The sequence below is a fragment of the Macaca fascicularis genome, chromosome 11 (assembly GCF_037993035.2).
Source record: "Macaca fascicularis isolate 582-1 chromosome 11, T2T-MFA8v1.1".
Classification (NCBI taxonomy): Eukaryota; Metazoa; Chordata; class Mammalia; order Primates; family Cercopithecidae; genus Macaca; species Macaca fascicularis.
In genome coordinates this window covers 102156122-102182646 of record NC_088385.1, presented here as the reverse complement: position 1 = coordinate 102182646, position 26525 = coordinate 102156122, and the positions used below count along the sequence as shown (strand labels likewise).

General features: G+C 42.8%; 1 protein-coding gene and 1 pseudogene across 7 annotated transcripts in view; one reads left to right on the top strand and one right to left on the bottom strand.

The window, feature by feature from the left end:
- The window catches only part of FGD6 (FYVE, RhoGEF and PH domain containing 6), a 132282-nt gene that overhangs the window by 95017 nt on the left and 10740 nt on the right, over window positions 1–26525 (top strand). For 4 of the 7 annotated variants that reach the window (XM_074007525.1, XM_005571889.4, XM_005571888.4 and 1 more), the window contains 9 exons: window positions 3797–3847; window positions 8247–8305; window positions 8389–8460; window positions 9168–9236; window positions 9785–9868; window positions 11728–11807; window positions 22751–22853; window positions 24500–24646; window positions 25537–25639. In XM_074007525.1, coding sequence (XP_073863626.1) covers window positions 3797–3847; window positions 8247–8305; window positions 8389–8460; window positions 9168–9236; window positions 9785–9868; window positions 11728–11807; window positions 22751–22853; window positions 24500–24646; window positions 25537–25639 — 768 coding nt within the window. Of the gene's footprint in view, window positions 1–3796; window positions 3848–8246; window positions 8306–8388; window positions 8461–9167; window positions 9237–9784; window positions 9869–11727; window positions 11808–22750; window positions 22854–24499; window positions 24705–25536; window positions 25640–26525 lie in introns of all 7 variants that reach the window. The other 3 variants (XR_001483577.4, XR_012420495.1, XM_045365725.2) reach the window with 2 other exon arrangements.
- LOC102142985 (peroxiredoxin-6 pseudogene) lies at window positions 16027–20539 on the bottom strand (annotated as a pseudogene).

Below are 26525 nucleotides of genomic sequence, written 5' to 3'. Positions count from 1 at the left end.
CTTCCTCCAAAAAAAAAAAAAAGTAACTTGCATATCCCTGAAAGTTGCACATAGTATGTTGTGTTCCAGTTAATTTTTTGCTGCTCATGTTTGGGTGATGGTGATGGAGTTCATTAACTTTTATTAATCAGTGATGCCACCTGGTGGCCAGAAAGTACATTTTGTGGTGTACCTACACACTGAACCAACATTTGGTTTTTTTCCCTTTGATAAAAATAACCTCAGTGGCATTTGAGGCAGTTTTATTAGTGAAGTTTTGAATAATGCTCAATTTGTTTTGGCAGGAACAGAAAGGTCATAGAATACTACCAGTCTAACATGGCAAACTGAAATGACTGCTCTCTTCGTTGTTATTAGGAAAGCTTCTGCCGCATACCAGGTCCTAAATGATAGGTACTGGATGGTTCCCTATGACCAATATAGGCGTGTCTGTCTGGTCTCCTTTCCTGGGTTTCACCTGGGTTATAACAGTCACTCGAGCCAGCTACTGGTTTCACTGTTCCTCCCATCTGACTCAGGGTGATCAGTCACATTCTTATGCTGCAGTTAAAGCCTCAGGTGATTCTTAACTGTTTAAGGAGATCTTGGTCCTGCTCTCTTTGCCAAGGTAAAAGTCCTCAAAAAGATATACAGCAAGAAGATGCCCTAAAAATATGGATGGATGGATGGATGGATGGATGGATGGATGGATGGATGGATGGATGGATGGATGGATGAATAAGTTGGAGAGTTGAATTTTGGAGACCAAAATTTTTAAAAATTGGCAAGGAGGGTAAACCTAACTCCATTACTTCCTTGATTAATAGCATGATGTTGCAACGTATTAATGGTGGGTTTTCTGCTCAGTGTATTTAAACTGTGTTCATAAAAGTTCATGTTTGAGTACAAGCAAAGAAAATGCAACTTAGAAGCTTATCAGGCTCAGCCTGGTGATTCTGAGGTCAGAATTTCCTAATATGGACATCTTCTGGGTAGCCCTTTTGGTTTAGAGAAGTATCTCTGTTTTCATTGGTATACTTCTGTATTAAAGAACAGAAATTTAAGACAAAATAGGAACTCGCCATGAGTCTGATATTTAGGTAAATCTGTGTTCCTTTCCACACTCTTCAGCTAACTAACAGCTTAAGGAAAATCACTTGATTAATGAGGTAGCTTAGGGTTTGAGAACATCTAATAGGGAGGGTAAGTTTGTCTCCCCAACCCTGTCAACTTTCAGCCATAGAAATGTTAAATGTTTGCACTCAGAAAACACAGCTTATGTAATATATTGAATGCATTCTGAGTGGGGTCAGAGTGAGAATAAGTTTATTTTCATCTCCAGATAAGGCTAAGTGTAACGTGTATCTTATGTATTTTGTTAATTTGGGTTTTTAAATTTTTTTGTGTGCCTACTTCATTTTTGCTTTATATTTGGGGCGGATGCTCTCTTTGTTCAGATTAAGATCTAAATTGCTAGCGATGGTTTCTGGCAAGATAGAACCTATGCCATGGTGCAGGGAAGCTTAATATGTTTATACATAACATCTCACCATGGCTTATTGCCAGTGCTGGATATTTATAATGTGCACGTCTAGACTCACACAGGCTCTTAGATCACTGTCTCAAAGATTTACGAAGTTTCAGCAGTTGGGCGTGTGCTTGTGTCATCTGTTACGTTTGAAGATCTGGCACCGATACCCATGTTTTCCTTTGTTCCTTTGAGCGTGATTTCATAAATCCATGAGGTGAAGTTGTATCTATTCCATAATAGTACTAACTAGCAGTTGGGTCTGATAAAGATATATTCAGTTTCTGAACACCCCTTTTCTCCTTTCGTTTTCTCAGTTCCCACTGGCATTAGAATTGGTTTCAGCATTTATTGCGTTTTACCTCAACTAAAATACAATCCTAACTTAAAAGTAATATATTATTGGCCAGGTGCAGTGGCTCACCGCCTGTAATCCCAGCAGTTTGGTAGGCTAAGGCCGGGGGATTGCTTGAGGCCAGGAGTTAAAGACCAGCCTGGGCAACAAAGCGAGACCCTGTCTCTGAGGGAAAAAAAAAAAAAAAAAAAAAGCAGACATGGAGGCACACACCAGTAGTCATAGCTATTTGGGAGGCAGAGGCGGGAGGATTGGTTGAGTCCAGGAATTTGAGGCTGTAGTGAGCAATGACTGCATCACTGTGCTCCAGCCTGGGTGACAGGGTGAGACTCTGTCTTGAATGAGTAAGTGAATTGTTTTTATTCAGTAAGCATTTGTTGTCCCTTTTGTGCAAAGCCCCTGGCTAAGTGCTGTGTGAGAGAGAAAGATGTATCAGATGACTTGCTCACAAGGAGCTTTGAGTCTAATGAAAAAGAAAATAATAGAAGCATAAAGTGAGACTGCTGTGTCATGTGTTACTCAAAGGGAGAAAATGTTTCTTTCAAATGGAAATTTTGTAAGAGAAGTGGGATTTAAGAAGAGCCTTGAAGAATATGAGTAGAATTTGTATATGCGAGACAGAGAAAGGGATCGAGAAAAAGGGACAATTAGGGACAAAAGGTGTGAAGCCAGGGGACGCATGGGGAGTGTTTAAGGGGTTGCACAGAATCAAATTTAATCAGAACAAAGGGCCCATTTTAGGCAGTAGCAAGAGAGAGAGAAAAATTGATAGGGACTATGTAGCAGGGGACTTTAAATTCCAGGGAGGAATTTGTATTAATTTCACAGGTAATGGGAGACCATCCAGCATTTCTCAACAGAGAAGGAAGTATTGCCTTGAAATTCCATGACTGTCCTTGGTGTCAAAGATTTATTAAATATAGGTTCCTCTATTGCCTCAGTTTTTTTCTGTATTATAAGAACTACTATATACCACATTGCTTATTTACAGACTATCTTCATCCAAACCAAGGTTTCTCAACTTCAGGCCTATTGATATTTTTTGCTGTTGTCAGATAATTTTTTTGTTGTTGTTGCAGGGCTGCATTATAAGATATTTAGCAGCATCTCTGCCGGGTGTGTGCATGCATGTGTGTGCGCGCGTGTGTGTGTGTGCGTGTGTGTGTGCGTGTGTGTGTGTGTGTGTGTGTGTGTGTGTGTGGGGTAGAGATGGGATTTCCCTATGTTGGCCATGCTGGTCTTGAACTCCTGACTTCAAGTGATCTACCCCCTTCGGCCTCCCAGAGGTCTAGGATTACAGGCATGAGCCACCGAGTCCAGTCTGCATCTCTGACTTCTAACCACTAGCCACAGTAGCACCCCCTTTTCCCCAGTTATGACAACCACAACTGTCTCCAGACATTGCCAGATGTACCCTGGGGGTCAAATTTGTCCCCATTTGAAAACCACCTGTTTAAATACATATATTGAGTTCCCTTGGTGTCCTAAGTATTGTTAGACTCTTAGATGAACAAATCCAGGAGTCTTTTAGGGATTGGATTAATGCCTTAGAACTTTATACTAGATGTATGTCTGATCTCAAGATTAAGGTACTTTCCTATGTGTTGGAATAAAAGCTGAACTGGGCATTAGAAGACCTGAATTCTCATGCTGGCTTTGCCACCAAGAGGTTATGTGACTTGGGTGAGATCCTTTGCTCAGTAATCTGATTCCTCATGTCTAAAATAACCAATGTTTCCTCCAAGATTCTTTCTAGCTCTGATGGTATGTTTTGATTTCAAATTGATCTCAGGGCTTTATTTTTTCACAAGTTAGCACAAGTTGGACTAGCATGTATATTAACCAGCAAGACTAACAGAAGTATTAAAACGAAAGATATGTGTTTGGGGCTCACTGGTTTATTGTACTCAAATACTTTTTTTCTTCTTTTCTAGATTATTTAAAGAATCTCATAGAAGATGCTGGAGATTACAGAGACACTCAAGGTAAATAACTTTTGTGGTTGCAGAAGTTTTTATATTATGTTTATTTAGGTAGGGGACGAAAGTAAAAATATATTGATGACAAAATCTGTTACAAACTCTATTCATACGACTTGAAGGCCGGGTGCAGTGGCTCACACCTGTAATCCCAGCACTTTGGGAGGCCGAGGCGGGTGGATCACCTGAGGTAAAGAGTTTGAGACCAGCCTGGCCAACATGGTGAAACCCCTTCTCTATTAAAAAAAATACAAAAACTAGCCAAGCGTGGTGGTGCACGTCTGTAATTCCAGCTTCTTGGGAGGCTGAGGCAGGAGAATCCCTTGAACCCGGAAGGCAGAAGTTGCAGTGAGCCGAGATTGCACCACTGCACTCCAGCCTGGGCGAGACTCTTTCTCAAAAAAAAGACTTGAGGCCTTCCTGAAAACTCCATTTTGAGCAGATTCACATAGAACCAGATAAGTAGTAAAGCAGTGCTGGGGATAGGTGAGATTATATGGACAGGGGAGACCCAAAGCCAGCCCTGCATGAGAACCAACCTCTAGCGACTGGCGGTGGGGGGAGCCAGCGTGGTGGCTGAGGTCAGGAAGCTTTGCCCTCCTGTGCTCAGTCACTCTGTGCTTGTGCCATATTCAGTTTCCCTAGAGGTCCATTTCTTTGTCTTTCAAAAACAGGATTGAACCAGAACGTCTGCAAGGTCCTTAGGCTTCAAAATCATGAGTCCATGAAGTGACTAAACTACAAAGCAGGGATGAGTCTATAAAAGCATATTATTCTGGGACTGTTTAACAATAGGATATTAGCCTTCCCTCACCCATAGTAGTACTTAAGGGAAACAGTCCATTACATCATGAGGGACTCATAGCTAGTGGGATAATTGGAGTTCCTGTGTCTGTCTGCCTATCTGTGTCTCTCTCCCTCACAATCTCTTTCTCTCCCTCTCTTGCAGATAACACACACATATACACAGATTAATTCTGTTTGGGTGTTTCTGTTTAACCCCCAACAACCTCTTTCAAATGTCACAGGTCTATCCCTTGTTCTTTTTTTGTTTGAGACAGAGTCTCACTCTGTCCCCCAGGCTGGAGTTCAGTGGCACGATCTCGGCTTACAGCAACCTCCGCCTCCTGGGTTCAAGCAATTCTCCTGCCTCAGCCCCCTGAGTAGCTGGGATTACAGGCATGCACCACCATGCCCAGCTAATTTTTGTATTTTTAGTTTCACCTCATTGGCCAGGCTGGTCTCGAGCTCCTGATTTCAAGTGATCAGCCCGCCTCAGCCTTCCAAAGGCTGAGATTACAGGCGTGAGCCATCACACCCAGCCTGATCACATTCTTGTATATCCTTTACATTTGCAGAATAAAAAGTGAACATTTTTAACCCCTTTGATAGAGATTCTTATTTATTCTCTTAATCATTTCACTTCTCTAACATCTTCTGTTTGTATACATTATGCTTTTAAAGGTGGATTTTTTTAAAGGAAAAGTTTGTGGTTGGGGATCTGACAAGTTTCCTGTCTTCAGTGATCATATCTATTTGATGAAAAAGTTTATAATACCCATCAAATAAAGAACAAAGCAAATGACTTCAAAGTAAGGGTGCACCAAGCAGGACAGAATTATTTGGATGACAGAGAAAAGTATGAAGGTTGAAGAGGCAGGGAAGCTTTGCAGGAAAAAGTAGGACTGGAGATGAGTGGGAGAATGGGGGATAGGAAAAATGAGCATTCCTGATGGCAGCCCCTCTCGTGAGGATACAAATTGTATATGGAACTTATAGAATAGAAAGAAAACATCTGTCCTCGGTCCTGGGCTTCTGCCTTCAATGAAAGTAAATTATTAGGTCAATTTCACACATAAAACAAATTCAGGGTCAGAGATTAGGAGCTTATTTAAAGGAAATTACATGCTACAGCAAAGACAGATGAGAAAGCCAGTGAACAGTGAGGCCTACTGTATGGCCAGAGGCACAGCAATCATATGTTGAGCAGTGGCTGGGCGTGGTGGCTTTACTGTAATCCCAGCATTTTGGGAGGCTGAAGCAGGTGGATCACTTGAGGTCAGGAGTTCAAGACCAGCCTCGGCAACATGGCGAAACCCTTTGCTACTAAAAATACAAAAATTAGTGGGGTGTGGTGGTGCATGCCTGTAATCCCAGCTACTCAGTAGCTGAGGCGTGAGAATCGCTTGAACCTGGGAGATGGAGGTTGCAGTGAGCCAAGATCCCACAACTGCACTCTAGCCTGGGCGACAGAGCAAGACTCTGTCTCAAGAAAAAAAGAGTGGTGAGCAGTGTGGATGAGACTCCAAGGGTGAAGGAAGGTGAGGCAAGTATAACTTTGAAAGGTAGGGAGAAGAGTTAAAGGAATAGAGGCATCAGGGCTGACATGGGGAAAGTAGAATCACAGAATGGAGTGGGGAAGGTAGAGCTTGGGAGACCAGGTGACCGAGTAGCAGCAGCAGCCTTGTCATCCATTAAATCTTAAGGCATCTCTCCCTTGTCCACTGGGAATTCCAGCAGGCCAGAAAGCAGGAAATGTGTCTAAGGTAACCTCTTGAATACCTACTGTGAAGAGGGTACCAGGCGCCGTAAATTCTGATACATGGTGGAGCACCGTGGCTCACACCTGTAATCCTAGCACTTTGGGAGGCTGAGGCGGGTGGATCACTGAGGTCAGGAGTTTGAGACCAGCCCTGCCAACGTGGCAAAACCCTGTCTCTACTAAAAATACAAAAATTAGCTGAGCATACTGGTGTGCGCCTGTCATCCCAGCTACCCAGGAGACTGAGGCAGGAGAATTGCTTGAATCTGAGAGGTGGAGGTTGCAGTGAGCCGAGATCATGCCACTGCACTTCAGCCTGGGAGACAGAGCAAGACTCTGTCTCAAAAAAAAAAAAAAAAAAAAAAAAAATTCTGATATATAGTTGGGGTCTCTCTGTAAGGAAAACCTGCTTTCTTTTAATAATAGCGATGATGATACATGTTGAAAGAATACAGAAACCTCCAGGAAGACTGTCCTTTGGTAGATTACAATAACTAGACCAAAACATCTCAACCCCTTTTCAGAAATTGATTTGTTGTTGTTGTTTTTAATTTTTTTTTTTTTGAGAAAGGGCCTCATTTTGTCACCTAGGCTGGGGTGCCGTGGTGTGATCTGGGCTCACTGCAACCTTGACCTCCTGGGCTCAAATGAGTCTCCCATCTCAGCGCCCCAAATTGCTGAGACTGCAGACATGAGCCATGATGCCTGGCTAATTTTTGGATTTTTTTTGGAAACAAGGTTTTACCTTATTGCTGAGGCTGGTCTCGAACTCCTGAGCTCAAATGATCCACCCACCTCAGCCTTCCAACGTGTTAGGATTACAGGCGTGAGCCACCACACCCAGCCAGTCTTTTATTTAATAGTCCTTTTGTTGATGACCACTGTCACTGCCACAGCAGCCTCGGGAGGAGATGCTTCCCTTTCTAACACTCTACCAGTTTTCCTCAGTGGGAATGCTACTGTCGTATTGTACTGAATAATCTTTGTGTGGGTTTCTAATGAGTAGTGTGTGGAATTTGGCATCCCTGCCTCCTACCCACTGAAGACCAGTGGATCTTCCTGGTCATTGTGACAACCAAAAATTGTCTTTACACATGTTTATGTGTCCCTAAGGGAGCACTATGGCCTTGAGTTGAGAATAACTGCAGCCCCAAACCTGACAAAATGCAAACTTTTCCTTTAGACCTAGTTACAAAGATAACAAGGCTGGAGTATGGAAAAACACTTTGCTGAAGGCAAAGGGTTAATAAAAAGAATAAAACACAGATCGGCCCATGAAGCTAATAACCCAGCTCACAAAATGACACTTGCAAATTCCTAAGATCTAGGATGCTTCCATGTGGCATTTCCCCCATTTCTAATTCATGCCTCTTGGAATCAGATTAAGAGACTGAGATCTGATCTTAGTCATTTCTCATAATTTTCATTTCCTATATCAAGATCCTTTTCCCTCACCATCCTTTTCTCCCAGATAGTTTATACTTGGATGGTCCTTATCTTCCAGGTGAAATCCCATCCTTATCCTTGTAAACTTGAATAGGATAATCAAATCACAGCATAAAACAACCCTGACATTCACTGTTAATAAACATGGTCTACAGTGTCTCTTTAGAGTCTTCTTTTAGCTCATTATTTCTCTACATATTGTTTTGACCAGGTTTTTGGTGGTGGTGGTGCTGTTTGGTTTGGTTTGGTTTTGCCTTCATTGAACCTTAGTTGACTGCCTACTCACAGTCAACTAAGCTCCTCCAGAGGTTGGTTGCTATAAACTAGCTATCTTGTCCCCAGGAATTGCTTAATGTTGCAAACTGTTTGTTTTCCATTGTAATTACTAAATGCACCTTTTGTTCCTGCCTTTTTCAGATGCCCTTGCTGTTGTTATAGAGGTAGCCAACCACGCCAATGACACCATGAAGCAAGGAGTAAGTGTCTTGTTATCAGTGGCTGGTGTGGTCTTGAACCTGAAAGCCCAGGCCTTCATATGCTTTCCATTGTCTTTCTGTAGGACAACTTTCAGAAACTTATGCAAATTCAGTATAGCTTAAATGGACACCATGAAATTGTGCAGCCTGGTCGGGTAAGCATTTTAGATTGCAAACTTAATATGATGCATTTAGGTACCATCTGTATCTGTTTATCATTTCTGTTATAAAAATAGGTTGTTTTTGTTACTCTTCTCAGTCTTGATCACTTTATCCGTTCAAAACATTCATGATGTAAGTCACTGTGACAATTGAATTAGGAATAAGCCCATTCATGAAGTAAGTCCAATTCAATTAGGGGAGCGGCAAGGGACCCCACAGAGTATCTGATTTAATGGGATCGTTTTGTTGTGTAATGCCAGCAACCTCACACAGTTTTGAAGACAATTTCATTTAAAATCTTTAATGTAAGAGATGATGATGAAGGGAGGGAGGAAATTGGTATTTTGATCCTCCTCGGATAGCACAAAAGTGGCCTAGGGAATGAATTCAGGAAAGTTACAAAATGCAGTTGTCAGGATGTTGGATATGCTTCAGGATCAAGTACACGCTCAGTCAATTACGTGTCCCTCCATGCAGTATCCCTGGGGCCAATATTGGATTTATCCAACCCTGCTGCTTGTCCGATTCCTAAATGATTTAAGGGTTTAAAATTAACTATGACTGTAAAAAATCTCAAGGGAACTGTGGCTCCCCAGTCTGTCATGAAAAATATTCTCGGGAAAAGAAAGTTGAAAAGGAGATTATATTGTCGTTGTGTTGTGATGGTAGGACTAAATGGGTGTTTGTTTGTATGAATCAGGTTTTTCTCAAAGAAGGAATTCTGATGAAGCTGTCTCGGAAAGTGATGCAACCTCGAATGTTTTTCCTGGTAAGAGGACTTGTGTAGCTCTGATTTGGCCGAGGTAGGGATAGTTGCTTAAGGAAAGGAGACGTTTATACATGTTAGATAAGCTTAGCACCTTCACATATCAGCCTTGGTGGCTTCTTTAACTGGCCGTACTGCTTAATTGAATTTCAAGTATGGGAAATAAAGTCTGCTATGATGCATAACCAGAAGATTATTTCCTTTTGGAATTTATTCCATTTCTAACTTGGAAAATTGTTCTAATCATTTTTTTAGGCAGACTGTAATACCTTCGTGGGATTTAGAATTCAAAAAACATTAAATCTGTTACAGAATTTGGAAATAAAGCATGTTTTCCAGAAATTGCCTTTTAAATTATATTCTAATAAAACATTCTAGGTAGTTCTAGTGTATATAGCAGAATATAAGTATTTTATTCAGAGAGCTATTAGCAAAGAGGTATTATTTATCCTTTAAGGTATTATTTATCCTTTAATCTTGTATCTTGTCAAAATCTTTGCAGTGGAAATGTGTTTCTTTACTTTGTCCCATGAAATGTTTCTACTTTTCAGTTTAATGATGCCCTGCTGTATACAACACCAGTGCAGTCTGGGATGTATAAACTGAACAACATGCTCTCATTGGCTGGAATGAAGGTCTGTGCATCTGTTAGATGATTGGTTTTGTTGTTTTGTCTGAGACGGGGTCTCATTCTGTCACCCATGCTGGAGTGCAGTGGTGCAATCTTGGCTCACTGCAACCTCCACCTCTTGGGTTCAAGTGATTCTTCTGCCTCAGTCTCCTAACTAACTGGGACTACAGGTGCCCACCACCACACCTGGCTAATTTTTGTATTTTCAGTAGAGACGGGTTTCACCATGTTGGCCAGGCTGGTCTTGAACTCCTGACCTCAAGTGATCAGCCCGCCTTGGCCTCCCAAAGTGCTGGGATTACATAGACGTGAGCTACCATGCCCACTCAGGTGATTTGTTTTTAAACCCAAATAAAGTCGGGTGTGGTGGCTCATGCCTGTAATCCTAGCACTTTGGAAGGCTGAGGCCGGTGGATTACAAGGTCAGGAGTTCGAGATCAGCCTGACCAACGTGGTGAAACTCCATCTCTACTAAAAATACAGAAGAAAAAAAAAATTAGCCAGGCGTGGTGGCGCATGCCTATAATCCCAGCTACTCAGGAGGCTGAGGCAGGAGAATTGCTTGAACCTGGGAGACAGAGGTTTCAGTGAGCTGAGGTCGTACAACTGCACTCTAGCCAGAGAAACAGAGTGAGACTCTATCTCAAAATAAAGAAAGAAAGAAAGAAAGAAGCCCAAATAAAGGCTGGGCACAGTGGCTCACACCTGTAGTCCCAGCACTTTGGGAGGCCAAGAGAGGATGATAGCTTGAGCTCAAGAGTTAAGAGACCAGCCTAGGCAACATAGTGAAACCCCCATCTCTATTAAAAATAATAACAACAAATATGTGATATACTTAGAGAAAATACCCTAAGATAAATATCTTTCTTACATCCTTTACTTTTCTCTCTATATATGTTACTGTTTATGCATTTGTTTTTTTTTGTTTTGTTTTGTTTTGTTTTGTAACAGAGTCTCACTCTGTTGCCCAGGCTAGAGTGCAGTGGTACGATCTCAGTTCACTGCAACCTCTGCCTCCTGGGTTTGAGAGATTCTCCTGACTCAGCCTCTTGAGTAGCTGGGACTACAGGCTCAGCTAATTTTTGTATTTTTCATAGAGACGGGGTTTCTCTATGTCGGCCAGGCTGGTCTCAAACTCGAGACCTCAAGTGATCCACCCACCTTCGCCTCCCAAAGTGCTGAGATTACAGGCGTGAGCCAGTGCACCCTGCCTGTTTATGCTTTTGATTATTCATTCATGTAGTCATTTGTTCATTCATGCGTTAATTTATTCATAAGATATTTTTTGAGAACTACTATAAACAAAACATTAATAGGTTTGGTGGGGAAAATACGAAGATAAGTTGAAGCATGATTCTTATTGTCTTTCCTCCCCCAGGGACTTAGCAACTAGTTGGGAAGACAGTACACTACACATAAATACCTATAAAGTAGACAGTAATGAGTATCACTATAAAGGCACAATTACAGTTTTGGGAGTTCAGAAAATAAAGAACTTGCAGTGTTTGATGATCATGGTGGGGACTGGCCTGCAGCTTTTGAGAGCAGCTAGGAAAGAAGGAGAAAAGAGAAAGAGCCAGTGGACCTTAAAGTATAGGTCACATTTGGCCATGCTGAGATGTAGGGGAAAGGCATTCCAGGTGGAGGGCATATTGTGAGCAAATTCCTGGAGGTGGGAAAGGTGGGCCAGCGTGTGGGCTTTTCAATTCGTCTGGAGCATAGAGTAGATGAAGGAGAATAGCAGTAGAGAAAGCTGGATAGGAAGGTTTGTCGTGGATGTCAGAGCCAGGGCCATTGGACTTCAGCTCATTAATACGGTTTTCAATAGGATGAGTCAGGTCAAATTGTTGTGCTTTCTTCCAGGTCAGAAAACCTACCCAAGAAGCCTATCAGAATGAATTAAAGATTGAAAGTGTAGAACGTTCCTTCATTCTCTCAGCCAGGTAAGTTTTTTCTTCTCTTTTTTTCCCTCATTCTGAGTCTGCTTGCTAGGGAATGTCAGGAAAATTTTGGGTTTTGGGTTTTTTTTGATACAACATCTCACTCTGTCACCCAGGCTGGAGTGCAGTGGCACAATCACGGCTCACTGCAGCCTCTACCTCCATGGCCCAAGCAGTTCTCCCACCTCAGCCTCTTGAGTAGCTGGGACCACAGGCATGCACTACCATACCCAGCTAACTTAAAAAACATTTTTTTGTGTGCCTGGTGCGGTGACTCACGCCTGTAGTACCAGCACTTTGGGATGCCGAGCTGGGCGGATCACTTGAGGTCAGGAGTTTGAGACCAGCCTATCCAACATGATTTAACCCCATCTCTACTAAAAATACAAAAATTAGCCAGGTACGGTGACAGGCACCTGTAGTCCCAGCTACTCAGGAGGCTGAGGCAGGAGAATTGCTTGAACCCAGGAGGCAGAGGTTGCAGTGAGCCAAGATCCCACCACTGCACTCCAGCCTACGTGACAGAGAGAGATTCTGTCTCAAAAAAAAAAATATATATTTTTTGTAGAGATGGGGTCTCTGTATGTTCCCCAGGCTGATCTTGAACTCCTGAGCTCATGCAGTCTTCCCGCCTTGGCCTCCCAAAGTGCTGAGATTACAGGTGTGAGTCACTGTGCCTGGCCTATTTTAAGAATATATAAAAATAGATATTTGTCAGTATAACAGGGTCAGATATTGCCAGCACTTTTTGCATTTAGGCTAACTACTGACTTTTTGTTTCTTCTTTTTCTTCTTTCCCAATACCGTGCAGTTTTACTCTTGATTTACCATGCAAGGAAGTGGCTGAGAGCTGAGGCAATAGTATGCTAGAAGCACAGAGATTAAAATGTTCTTCTGAACAGAATAACAATGGTGAAAGTGCTTTGCTGATCATTTTTTTAAGTGACTATTTCAGATTGTTGTTGTTGTTGTTGTTGTTGTTTTGAGACAGAGTCTCGCTCTGCCGCCCAGGCTGGAGTGCAGTGGCCGGATCTCAGCTCACTGCAAGCTCTGCCTCCCGGGTTCACGCCATTCTCCTGCCTCAGCCTCCCGAGTGGCTGGGACTACAGGCGTCCGCCACCTCGCCTGGCTAGTTTTTTGTATTTTTTTGGTAGAGACGGGGTTTCATCATGTTAGCCAGGATGGTCTCGATCTCCTGACCTTGTGATCCGCCCGTCTCGGCCTCCCAAAGTGCTGGGATTACAGGCTTGAGCCACCGCGCCCGGCCTCAGATTGTTTTTAAGAACAACTAGTGCTTTATAGGTTATTAGGAAATTTGTATGTGTCACTTAAAGGTTCTAACAAATCTATGAGGTAGGTGTAATCTCCTATTAAAAGTTAGGAAACTAAATTACAGATAAATGGAGTTGCTGTCTTACGGATACATAGTTGACACAGCCAGGATGCAAATTGAAGTCTTTTGCTTTAAATCCGTTGCTATGAGCTGGGTGCAGTAGCTCACACCTGTAGTCAAGCACTTTGGGAGACCAAGGCGGGTGGATTACCTGAGGTCAGGAGTTTGAGACCAGCCTGGCCAACATGGTGAAACCCCATCTCTACTAAAAATACAAAAAAATTAGCCGGACATGGTGGCATGTGCCTGTAATCCCAGCTACTTGGGAGGCTGAGGCAGGAGAATCACTTGAACCCAGGTGGTGGAGGTTGCAGTGAACCGAGATCACTCCACTGCACTCCAGCCTGGGTGACTGAGTGAGACTCCATCTCCGAAAGAAGGGAGGGAGGGAGGGAAAAGAAATCCATTGTTATTTATGATACCACCTTGCCCCATACCGGAACCTGCAGTGACTTAATATCTTACCATAATGTAATTCAAGTGCTAAGGAAACCTGAAACTCTATGACTCATAAAAATGCATTATTGAGTTACTGACTGAGTGGCGGAAGTGGGTATTTGGGAAGGTTTGACTAGTGAAGGGAGAGATGCCAGTAGTCATAGCATGCTCCACTGCACAATCTAAATAATGAGACACGCTCTTCTCAGACTTAACCTTTGATCTAATAAAAATAGAAGCAAATGCTTTTGTAACACTTACTGTATGCCAGGCACTGTCATAAAGACTTTATGTGTAGTACTTCATTTCATCTTCACAGCAACCTGTTGAGGCAAGTTGCTGTTATTATACCCATTCTATGCTGAGAAAAGCCACTCATCTATACTAGCAGAGCCAGGATTTGAACCCAGGCAGTCTGTTTCCAATTGTCCATACCACTAAAATCAGCTAGGATCTTAGGAGCAGATGGAGTAGTGGCCAGAATCATGTATTACTCTGCATCAGTCACAGTGCCCATGTTCTGTTTTCTATTTATTTTCTAAGTTCCATGATAACTTTGTGGGGTGAGTATTATCTTGATCTTCTAGATTAGAAAAATGGAGGCTCAGAGAGGTTCAATAACACATCTAAGGTTACATGAGTAGTAAGCAGTGGAGCTGTGATTTGAACCTAGGTGTTTCTGACAACCTTTATAATTTTGCTTATGTCCATGAATGTCAAGGACTCAAACCAAAATGTCTGATTTCCCAAAATCAGAGGACGACAAGAGTCATCCTGGGGTGTGCTACTCCTCTGAAATGCAATAACCACTGCTGCCTAACATACATGATGACAGGAGAAGACAAACACCTGTGTCCAGGGTTTGTCAAATGCTGTGTGGCTACCAGTCAGAACAAGCAAAGCTCTTGGGGGTACCTGAAGCATCCACCAGATACCAATATTTAGAGAGTGCAGGTAAACTCTTGATCACTTGGCATTGTGACTTTTTTCTTTCTTTTGTTTTCCTTTTTTTTGAGACAGGGTCTCACTCTGTTGCCCAAACTGGAGTACAGTGGCACGATCTCGGCTGACTGCAGCCTCTGCCTCCCAGGTTCAAGCGATTCTTGTGCCTCAGCCTCCCAAGTAGCTGGGATTACAGGCATGTGCCACCACACCCAGCTAAGTTTTGTATTTTTAGTAGAGACATGGTTTCACCATGTTGCCCAGGCTGGTCTTGAACTCCTAACCTCAAGTGATCCACCTGCCTCAGCCTCTCAAAGTGCTGGGATTACAGGTGTGAGTCACCATGTCTGGCCATCTTTTTAAATTTTAAAATAGAGATGAGGTTTCACCGTGTTGGCCAGGCTGGTCTTGAACTCCTGACCTCAGGTGATCCGCCTGCCTCAGCCTCCCAAAGTGCTACAGGCAGGATTGCGTTCAGCCCTTTTTTCATTTTTGAGGGATAGAGGAGTTTGAACAAAAGTTCAAAGAACAAGGCCGGGCGAAGTGGCTCACGCCTGTAATCCCAGCACTTTGGGATGCCGAGGTGGGTGGATCACGAAATCAGGAGATAGAGACCATCCTGGCCAACATGGTGAAACCCCATCTCTACTAAAAATATAAAAATTAGCCGGGTGTGGTGGCACGTACCTGTAGTCCCAGCTAGTCAGGAGGCTGAGGCAGGAGAATTGCTTGAACCTGGGAAGCGGAGGTTGCAGTGAACCAAGATCACACCACTGCACTCCAGCCTGGCGACAGAGTGAGGCTCCATCTAGAAAGAAAGAGAAAGAGAGAGAGAGAGAGAAAAGGAAAGAAAGAAAGTTCAAAGAACATTAAGACCCCCTGTGTATCATGTTCCCAGTGAGTGCTTGAGCTTGGTTCTTAAAATCAAGAAAGTTATTTTCAAAATTCCAAGGAGGAAATGCCTATAGAAAAGTCAAGTTTTAATTGCACTTCTGTTTCCCAAGTAAAACTGAGCCTTGGTGAAAAACAGTAATCTATTTTATTAAGATTAAATAATTCAGGAAATTATAGTAAATGTTTTTCTTTGGTTGTCAGGTAAATACCTGGATGTTCATGATTTCCAGATCAGTACCAGACAGGTGTAATGGCTCTGATCAAGGTTTATATTTCTGTAACTTTTTTTTTTTCCTTTTTGTGACAGAGTCTCGCTCTGTTGCCCAGGGGTGCACTGACGCAATCTCGACTCACTGCAACCTCCACCTCCTGGGTTCGAGCAATTCTCCTGCCCTAGTATTCTGAGTCACTGGGACCACAGGTTTGCGCCACCACACCTGGCTAAATTTTTCTTGGATTTTTAGTAGAGACGGAGTTTCACCATGTTGGCCAGACTGGTCTCGGAACTCCTGACCTCAAGTGATCCGCTCGCCTTGGCCTCCCAAAGTGCTGGAATTACAGCCATGAGCCACCATGCCCAGCAACATAACTATTTCCATTCTTCTTATCCATCAGGGTAAGCTGGAGAGAGAGAACTACCCCGCGAATCTCATCCAGGTTGCTGCTAGTGGTAGCTGGGTAGACAGCTTCAGTTTCTTATCAGGAGCAAAAATAAACACCACAAGCTCTCACACCCATTCCTTTTCTTCCATCTCGGAAGGATCCAGCATGCCCAACAAGATGTCAAGGTCCTTCCTGATCCTTACCATCAATGATGGGAAAAGGGCATTTTTCTGTTGGCTCATCACTGTTAAGCATTGATATCCTTGCTCCAGGCAAGATGTTCCTCAGTACTGTCTGTTACAAGGGCAATCAACTTGACATTACTCTTGGTGAATTCTGGTGCCAGCTTTGCAGCTCTGCCAAGCTCCGTGGTGTAAACTGGTGTAGAGTCCTGAGGGTGGGAAAAAAGAATGCCACAGGAGTCTCCTAGAAGGTCGTGGGAACAGATACAGCCAACAGTGCTGTATCAGCCAACAGTGCCTCAAAGTTGGGAGTCTTGTCCCCAAGAAGCAGCCCTCTGTGGATGGCAGCAGTAGTAACATGAGTGGGCGAGACGGTGTAGCCACGGCAGCAAGCGGCCAGCTGGTCCGGGCAATCCTGTTTGTCTTTTTGTTAGTAGTCTGGGGCTCAGTGATAAGCAGTGATAACTGAGAGCAATCATTGCTGAGTCTAACTTTAGTGATGAGAGGAAGTCATTGTTTGGAGACTGGCAGATGGAGAGCCATTAGGGAAGGAGACTGTCCACTATCGACCATTCGACAAATGTTTACTGGGCATCACCTACCCTGTTCAGGAGCTGGGGATGTGCAATCCCTGCCTTTAAGGATAAGCCTTTATTCTAAAGTGGGAGATACACAATAATCGGGTTTATTTATATATATGCACATATAAATAATTTGGAGTATTCAGTGTTATAAAGAAGAATAAAGTAGGCTGAGCAGATAGAAAGTGATTAGGTCAAGAACTTTTATGGGGTGAGGGGGGATCAGAAAAGTTATCTCTGAGGAGCATCAGAGACCAGAAGCAAATCCTAGATGGAAGGAACAGCAAGAACAAAAGACGTACCAGGGAGGTATGTAAGGGTGTAGTCTGTTAAACAGCAAGAAGTCCAGTATAGGTAGAGCCTAGTACTCCCCTAGTACCAGGGGAGATTAAATGTGAGTTACAGTTTGGGGGCAAGAGCTGGGGGCCACCCATAGTAAGGTCATTGCATTTTTAAGAGTTTTTAGCTAAGTGATAATATCGACTTTATATTTGTAAAAGATCACACCGGCTTCTTTGTAGAAGACAGACCATCAGGAGACTAGAGTAGAAGTTGGGCAACCAGGTAGTGAGTGGGCAGTAGATGATGGTGTGTCTTGGGTTAAAGTGATGAACAATGATATGAATCAGAAAAAGCCCAATATTGGGCTGAATGTGGGCTCTGCAGGAGAAATAATTGAACTGGAAAGTTCTCGATAAAGGAAAAATAAATTTCCAAGGGAGGATCAAGCTTGCAGGAGGGAAAGAGAGCTAAGGCATATTGAATGTCATTGGTATACCATGCTCTCCTTTCAAATTCCTCCAACCAGTTAGTCTGGTACTGCATCCCATATTAAAGGGGGTAAGGAGGCCTCATCCCTATTAAGTCTCTCCATCCCCTCCCACCAACACACTGCATACTCTGTCAGCACAGATCTGCGTGTGACTCCATGCATGCCAGCCAACTCCACCGCTGTCTGCCTTCCACAGGTGTTACTTCCACCTGCAGTTCATCCCTTTGTTCAGTAAGGAGTATGGAGCCTCTACCTTGGGCCAGGCATTGTGCTGGGCATCAGGACATAGTAGATTAAAAATTAAAAGGGTCAAGTTGGGTGCAGTGGCTCACACCTGTAATCCCAACACTTTGAGAGGCCAAGGCAGGCGGACCACTTGAGGTCAGGAGTTCAAGACCAGCCTGGCCAACATGGTGAAACCCCGTTTAATATTTTATACTAAAAATACAAAAATTAGCTGGGCATAGTGGTACACGCCTGTAATCCCAGCTACTCAGGAGGCTGAGGCAGGAGAATTGCTTGAACTTGGGAGGCAGAAGTTACAGTGAGCCGAGATCGCACTACTGCACTCCAGTCTGGGCAACAGAGCGAGACTCCGTCTCAAAAAAAAAAAAAAAAAAAAAAAAAAATTAAAAGGGCCCTTCCTTCACTGAGCTGACATTCCCTGGAGGAGGACATGCACTTAGCAAATATTAACACAATTAAGTATTGGGTGATTAAATGATGTACAGAAAAAGTACCGGAGGCTAGGAGGCTGTAAAGCAAAGGACCTTAAACTACAATGGGGGAGAGAGGGCAGCCTCTTCCCTACAACCCTTGCTGTTTATATTGACTTAGGAAAGATAAGTAGGAGTCAGAGGGGCAAAGAGGAAAAAGGAAGAGCCTCCTGGTCATTAGGAGCACTGTGTACAAAGGTCCTTAGGTGAGAAGGGGCATGACATATTCAGAGATTTGGAAGGCCAGTGTGGCATGAGCTCAAGAATGAGGAGGAGAATGACCCAGGACAAGCCTGGAGGGACAGGTGACTTAGATGCTGCAGAACCATCTTGTGGGATTTGCTCTTTAGCCTAAGAGCCACAGGAAGCCACTGAAAGGCTTATACAAGGGAATGATATGATCAGATTGGCATTTTTTAAAGAGTTTACAGCTGCTGCATGGAATATGGTTTGGGAGGTGGCCTAAAGGAGGGGACTGATTGGACACAGGGTATAAGAGGAGTTCTTCAGAGGAGACTCCAGCATATACTATGAATTGGGAGGTGGTGCCATGCACTGTGACAGGGAGCACTGGGAGAGGAGCGGCTTTAAGGGAGAAATTGGGAATTGAGTTTCAGGTGTGCATGTGGAATGTAAGGTGCCTATGCAACATCCAAATGCAGCCATCAAAGGGCAGTTTCTGTAAGGATCTGGATTTCAGAGGGAAGTTGGGGCCAGAGGCATGTATTTGGGCACCATCAGCTTAGAGATGACCACACCTGACAGACTGAATGAGGGTACACAGAGAGACAGAGTGCCCTGCCAAACTCCTGTAACTCTTCAAGCCCTAACTTTGTCATCACCTTTGCAAAGCCATCCCTGCTACTTACATAAGGTAATTTACTACTTCTGTGTTATTTATCTACATTTGTTACATCATATGTTAATTACATGTTTCACCTCAATTCAGTGTGCATCCTTACAAGTGAGGTATATTTTGTGTGCCCAGTTCTTGGCTTAGGTCCTGACTTAGTAGGCTCCTAGTGAACATTACTCACAATGTTATTCACAAATCAAAGTGGTGTGGCCTTTGAACCTCAGAGGCATCCTGCAGTTAGTCCAAGTAGTAAATGGTATGGCATGGACGAACAACCCCAAATCCTTTCTATTGAAGAGTTTCTAACCCTTTTTTTTTTTTTTTTTTTTTGAGACACAGTCTCACTTTGTTGCCCAGGCTGGAGTGCAGTGGCACGATCTCAGCTCACTGCAACCACCACCTCCCAGATTCAGGTGATTCTCCTGCCTCAGCCTCCTGAGTAGCTGTGACTACAGGTGCACACCACCATGCCTGGCTAATTTTTGTATTCTTAGTAGAGACGGGGTTTTGCCATGTTGGCCAGGCTGGTCTCAAACTCCTGACCTCAGATGATCTGCCCTCCTCGGCCTCCCAAAGTGCTGGGATTACAGGCATGAGCCACCATGCCTGGCCAGGTTTTTAACCCTTGGCAGTTCATCCCAGTCATTGGGAAAGTGGTACTTGACACAAATTTGCTTTCTTGTACTATACACATTCTATAAAGAAAATAATACTTGACTTAACAGTTTTTCAGTTTGAGGAAGATGCTGATTCTTCTGCTAATCATGTTACAAAAGGAGACTAGAATATCTCCACTGGATGCTGCGGGCAAATGTGTGTGGTCTGTGAGAAATGTGTTATCAAGAGCTGGTAAACATTGTCTTGGCAGAACCCCACACAGGAGAGAGCCAGGAATGATTAAATGAAAGAACAGCATATGTGACATGATTTGCACAGTTGAATCACATTCCACGTGCTCCCCGGATTCCAGAAGAATCCAACAGCAATTCTCAAATTTACCATCTGCCTCTCTGCTTTCTGTTACTCTTCTAGTGAGGAGTCGGGGAGGGAGGGAGAGATGGTAATTTTTATGAATGTTTGCTTGGAACCCTGAGCGTGTGTGCTCATCATGTAGTTCTGCAGAGAACATGAGCAGAGGCTAGCAATGACCTGGTGGTGAGAGGTTCAGTCCTTAACTACACTTGGGTTTAATACCAGCTCATCACTTAGTCTGTTGTCTATAAAGCAAATTATGAAACATTACTAATTCTCAGTTTCCTTACCTGTAAATGGTGAAGGTGGGTGATGATGTTGTAGTTGGGGGCAGGGGGTGTAAGATCCAATGTGTATTCCATGCAGAAGCTCTGAGGGTGAGACATGGTGACATTTGCTAAGCATTTAGCAGAGCTGGCTGACGTAGTAACTGTTAAATGGCATCCAGTTTTGGCAGTAATGCTAGAATAGTAGCGGTAAATAAGGTGTGGTTTTGTTTGGTTTAGAGAGAAAGGGGTTATTTCTTTTTTGTTGTTCTTTGTATATAACGAAAATTTGAGAAATGTGTTTTAAAATTTTATTTGTAAACTGGATTTCTACCTTTTTTAATCCATGTGAATGAACATTCTAAATGGCACTCAAGCCATGGATTAGGGAGATGCTTTCTGAGAATGATGATTGTAGGCAAGGTGAGTGGTTTCTATTCTTGACCTGCCCTGGGTTCTCTGAAATACAGCAACATATGTCTATATGTACCATTATTAATGGTGGAATTTTTTATTTTAGAAACACTGTTTAAGAGTTCAAATAGGCCGGGCGCGGTGGCTCATGCCTGTAATCCCAGCACTTTGGGAGGCCGAGGCGGGCGGATCACAAGGTCAGGAGATCAAAACCATCCTGGGTAACACGATGAAACCCTGTCTCTACTAAAAATACAAAAAATTAGCCGGGCGTAGTGGCCGGCGCCTGTAGTCCCAGCTACTCAGGAGGCTGAGACAGGAGAATGGTGTGAATCCAGGAGGCGGAGTTTGCAGTGAGCCAAGATCGCGCCACTGCACTCCAGCCTGGGTGATAGAGCGAGACTCCGTCTCAAAAAAAAAAAAAAAAAACAAAGAGTTCAAATATACTTAAAATTAGGACAAATAATACCAAAAACTGCATATTCAGTCACCCAAACTAAAAATAATGATCAAGATTTTGCCACTGATTTTCCTGTTTCATAATTTTCTATTTTAAAACAAATTGCAGATATCAGGTCATTTTACTTCTGCCTTTTTTTTTTTTTTTTTTTGAGACAGTGTCTTGCTCTGTCACCCAGGCTAGAGTGCAGTGGCACTATCTCAGCTCACTACAACCTCCACCTCCTTCGTTCAAGCAATTCTCCTGCCTCAGCCCCCCGAGTAGCTGGGATTACAGGCATGCACCACCATACCCGGCTAATTTTTGTTTTTTAGTAGAGACAGGGTTTCACCATGTTGGCCAGGCTGGTCTCGAACTCCTGAGCTCAAATGATCCACCCACCTTAGCCTCCCAAAGTGTTGGGATTACAGGCGTGAGCCACCGTGCCTGGCCGATTTTACTTCTGTATACCTCAAAATGCCTCTCTAAATTAAACTACAGACCTTTTTTTTTTTTTAACACAGTCACAATCCCATTCTGATCAATTTTGTTTTATTATGATGGAGTTTTAATTATTTATTAAAGTCTTTCTTTCTCTCGTTCCCTCTCCCTTCCTCTTTTCTGCTCTTTCTCTACTGTGTATGTATAGATTTATATATTTATTTTTATTTATAATACCTAACATGTGCCTCTCAGTTTTAAATACACACAAAAAAATGTAAACAGTGGTTTCATAAGTATGCTGATACCAGTAATAATTTGGAGTTAGCATGGTTTTGGGAAAGAGGCATGGCTGGAAAAACAGAAAAAAAAATACCCTTGTCTGACCAAGCTTGCCCCTGTTTAGCCCACTCCCATCTGGCGCTGAATGAAAAGATATTTCCTGATGAGCTGGGTAGGGACAGAGAACTTGGTGGGTGAAATAGGTAGAGAAGCCCTAACAACAACTGCCGCCTTTCCCATGTGAACGGCTTTGTCAACATCTGCTTTCTAATACAAAAAAATATGTTCCCTTCACCCCAGTGCCCTTTCTAGAAAGTTTTAGTAATTAGCAATCTAAAGATATTTAGTATTCTATGCTATAAATTGGAATTTGAAACTTGACTTATTAGAATCTTTTAAAATTCTAGTATAATGTCTTAAGAAACTCCCTGGCTGTATAAATAATCATCATTATTAATTGTACAGTTATCCTTTAAACCAAACCAAAAGTATTTCCAAATTGAGGAGAGTTCAAAAGCTATTTAATATAAAGCAGAACTTTTGGAAAGAAAAAATAAGCATCGTATTTGCTAAAATGCATCATGGGTTCTTTGTTGTCTGTTCTGATGATCTGTTCACTAAACCTCAGAGTTGCTGCTTTTTTGACTAGTATTGTTGGAGGGTGGTGGGATCTGTTGCCATGGGAGAAGGAAAAGAAGAAAAAGGAAAAGAACAAAAGCTGACATCTGGTTGATGAAACCTTTTGCCCCCAACAGTTCTGCCACAGAAAGGGATGAATGGCTAGAAGCGATTTCCAGGGCAATAGAAGAGTATGCCAAGAAAAGGATCACCTTCTGTCCTAGTAGGAGTCTTGATGAGGTATTGTCTTCTTTTTTTTTTTTTTCCCAGTGCATTTCAAAGTTTTTACCTTAAACATTTCACAGGGGTTTAGGAAAGCAACATGTGTTTCAGAGAATGATTGGACTGGACATCAGAGAGTTACTCTACAGATTAATGTCTAATTTCAGCACTGAAAGTTTATCCTCCTATTAATGTCTCACTGCAAGTCTGTGATAGCATCTAGCATATTCATGTATTTTCTCAGCTATAAAACTTCATTGTAGGAAATTTAGAAAATACGAAATAGTTTAAGGTTCAGCTAATCAGCTGCCATCCCATTACCACAAGCATCTTTTTAAGTTAATTTTGTATTAGAAGATTTTTAGATTGTAGCTAAACTTAGTATTCTGAGCACATGAAAAATATAATAACCCGTATTTCTTTTCTTTCCTTTTTTTCTTTTTTTTTTTTTTTGAGACGGAATTTTGCTCTTGTTTCCCAGGCTGGAGTGCAATGGTGCGATAGCTCACTGCAACCTCTGCCTCCTGGGTTCAAATGTTCTCCTGCCTCAGTCTCCCGAGCAGCTGGGATTACAGGCATGCGCCACCACGCCAGGCTAATTTTATATTTTTAGTAGAGATGGGGTTTCACCATGTTGGCCAGGCTGGTCTCAAACTCCTGACCTCAGGTTTTCCACCTGCCTCAGCCTCCCAAAGTGCTGAGATTACAGGCGTGAGCCACTGTGCCTGGCCAATAGCCCATATTTATTTCCTTCCTTCCTTCCTTCCTTCCTTCCTTCCTTCCTTCCTTCCTTCCTTCCTTCCTTCCCTCCTTCCTTCCTTCCTTCCCTCCCTCCCTCCCTCCCTCCTCTCTCTTACTCTCTCTCTTACTCTTTCTCTCTCTTTCTCTCTTTCTTTCTTTCTTTCTCTCTCTCTCTTTCTTTCTTTCTTTCTTTCTTTCTTTCTCTCTCTCTCTCTCTTTTCTTTCTCTTTCTTTCTTCGGACTCTTGCTGTCACCAGGCTGGAGTACAGTGGCACAATCTCGGCTTACTGTAACCTCTGCCTTCCGGATTCAAGCGATTTTCCTGCCTCAGCCTCCCGAGTAGCTGGGACTACAGGCACGTGCCACCACGCCCAGCTAATTTTTGTATTTTTAGTAGAGACGGGGTTTCACCATGTTGGCCAGGATGGTCTTGATCTCTTGACCTTGTGATCTGACCGCCTTGGCCTCTCAAAGTGCTGGGATTACAGGCATGAGCCACCTCTCTCAGCCAATAGCCCATATTTTATCCCCATCTTTTTTTTCTTGAGACAGAGTCCCACTCTGTCGCCCAGGCTGGAGTGCAGTGGCACAATCTCGGCTCATTGCAACCTCCGCCTCCCAGGTTCAAGTAATTCTCCTGCCTCAGCCTCCTGAGTAGCTGGGATCACAGGCACTGGCCCCCATACCCAGCTAATTTTTGTATTTTTAGTAGAGACAGGGTTTCACCATGTTTGCCAGGCTGGTCAGGAACTCCGCACCTCATGTGATGCGCCGGACTCGGCCTCCCAAAATGCTGGGATTACAGGTGTGAGCCACTGCACCTGGCCCTCATCCCCATCTTAGTGGTAGTGTGAGATGACACTGCCAAATAAAAAGGCAGGCAGTGTGCATGGAGATGATCAGAAGCTGTTCTTCTTCCGCAGGCAGACTCAGAAAATAAAGAGGAAGTTAGTCCTCTTGGGTCGAAGGCTCCCATCTGGATTCCAGATACCAGAGCCACAATGTGTATGATCTGCACAAGTGAATTTACTCTCACCTGGAGACGACACCACTGCCGGGCCTGTGGAAAGGTTGGCGAGGATAACACCCATCTCCATTGTGGTCTTCACTGTCTCCAGGCTGTACATAGTGAGGAAGCATATTTCCCCTCGTAAACCATTATAGTTCAAGAATAACAATAACAATTATGTTAATGGTAGAAAACATGAATGGTGTTTTCTCTAAATATTTAGGGGCAGGGGGAATCTTCTTAGTGAACTTCCACCCTCCTACTTCAGAGTTACATTAGAACATCAGTAATAAATAACTTTGATTCAAAAACGAAATCTAACAAATCCACAATTAAATCAGCCCTCACATTTACAGCTATTATTTAAACTGCATCTCTCTAGTACTAAGTATCTATAGTATTCAGTAGGGGGAATGTTCAGCGTTGAAGTTATCCCTAGTGATGTTTCTAAGCCTTCATGATCTCATTAGTAAAATGGGTGTAGAAACAGTGACATCAGAGAGTTACTCTAAAGATTAAATGAGGTTCTATTTAAAGAGCATTTAGTACGGAGCCCAAAAACTTGGTAGAGGAGCAGAGACGTGGTCGTTGCTGCAGCAGTGATGATTATCATGGTGACAATGATGGTGATCAGTATACCTCACAGGCTTTTTTGCATGCCAGGTACTGTTCTAAGCATTTTGCATGTATTAATTCCTTGACTTTATTATTTTATGTAGTCAGCTCTCTGTAAGTAATCATCTGTTGCCCCTTCATCTTTCAAGGGTGGTACCATGCATTAGTTCACTATATGCTTGAACTCCTTAGAGTTGTTATTGAGACAAAGTGAGACTCAGTGACTCTGAAACTGTTTTGAAAAGTGGATGGCACTGTAAATTGTAACATACTTTATGGTTTGGAAACACAAGTTATTCTAATGAAATTAATGGAGTAATTCCAATGTGTTTTCAGATTGTATGCCAAGCTTGTTCATCCAATAAGTATGGCTTAGATTACCTGAAAAATCAACCAGCAAGAGTATGTGAACATTGTTTCCAAGAACTGCAGAAATTAGGTAATATATAAGTAAAGATTTAACCGAAAAGTCCTTTATTCCTCAGATGTTTTCAAACAACCTTCTGACAGAAACACCTTCGGTACATTAGCAATATGATTGTTGATACTTATCTCCAAATTTATAGTAAGCTTTCTTAATCATATTTTGTTGTAATTCTGGGAGAGGTTGGGCTGAAATTTGGTTTTAGTCTGTATAAAAAGTTTTGCTAAGAAAACTGTAGAAATGTAATTACAGGGTAAAACACTTGAAACAGTAAAAGGGAACTTTAACTTTCAAGTAATTTTGAAGTCTCTATAGTTTCACATGATAGCGTGCTCATTACAAATCATTTTACCTATAAGTAAAGTAATTCTCTGTGGAAGCGTATTAGGTGGCACTTCGTTAGCTTAATTCTAGTCAGTTGAACTGATTCAGTGAGATTTTAATGTACATCTGAATGTGCAGCTTTTTGACCAAACACGAAATGATACTTCCTATTTCCCTGCTCCTTATTTGTAGGTGTCCTCCAGTAAAATGAATGCAGCTTAGCAGGACTGCTCAGGTCTATGTTTTGGGAAAAGATTTTTAGTTAAATTCCTGAAACCTGTAGGATCTAAATTTTATTTATTTATTTACTTATTTATTTTGAGATGGGGTCTTCCACTGTTGCCCAGGCTGGAGTATAGTGACGTAATCTGCAACCTCCACCTCTCAGGTTCAAGCGATTCTCCTACCTCAGCCTCCTGAGTAGCTGGGATTACAGGCACACGTGACCATGCCTGGCTACTTTTTGTATTTTAGTAGAGATGGGGGTCTTACCATGTTGACCAAGCTGGTCTCGAACTTGTGACGTCAAATGATGCACCTGCCTCAGCCTCCCCAAGTGCTGGGATTACAGGCATAA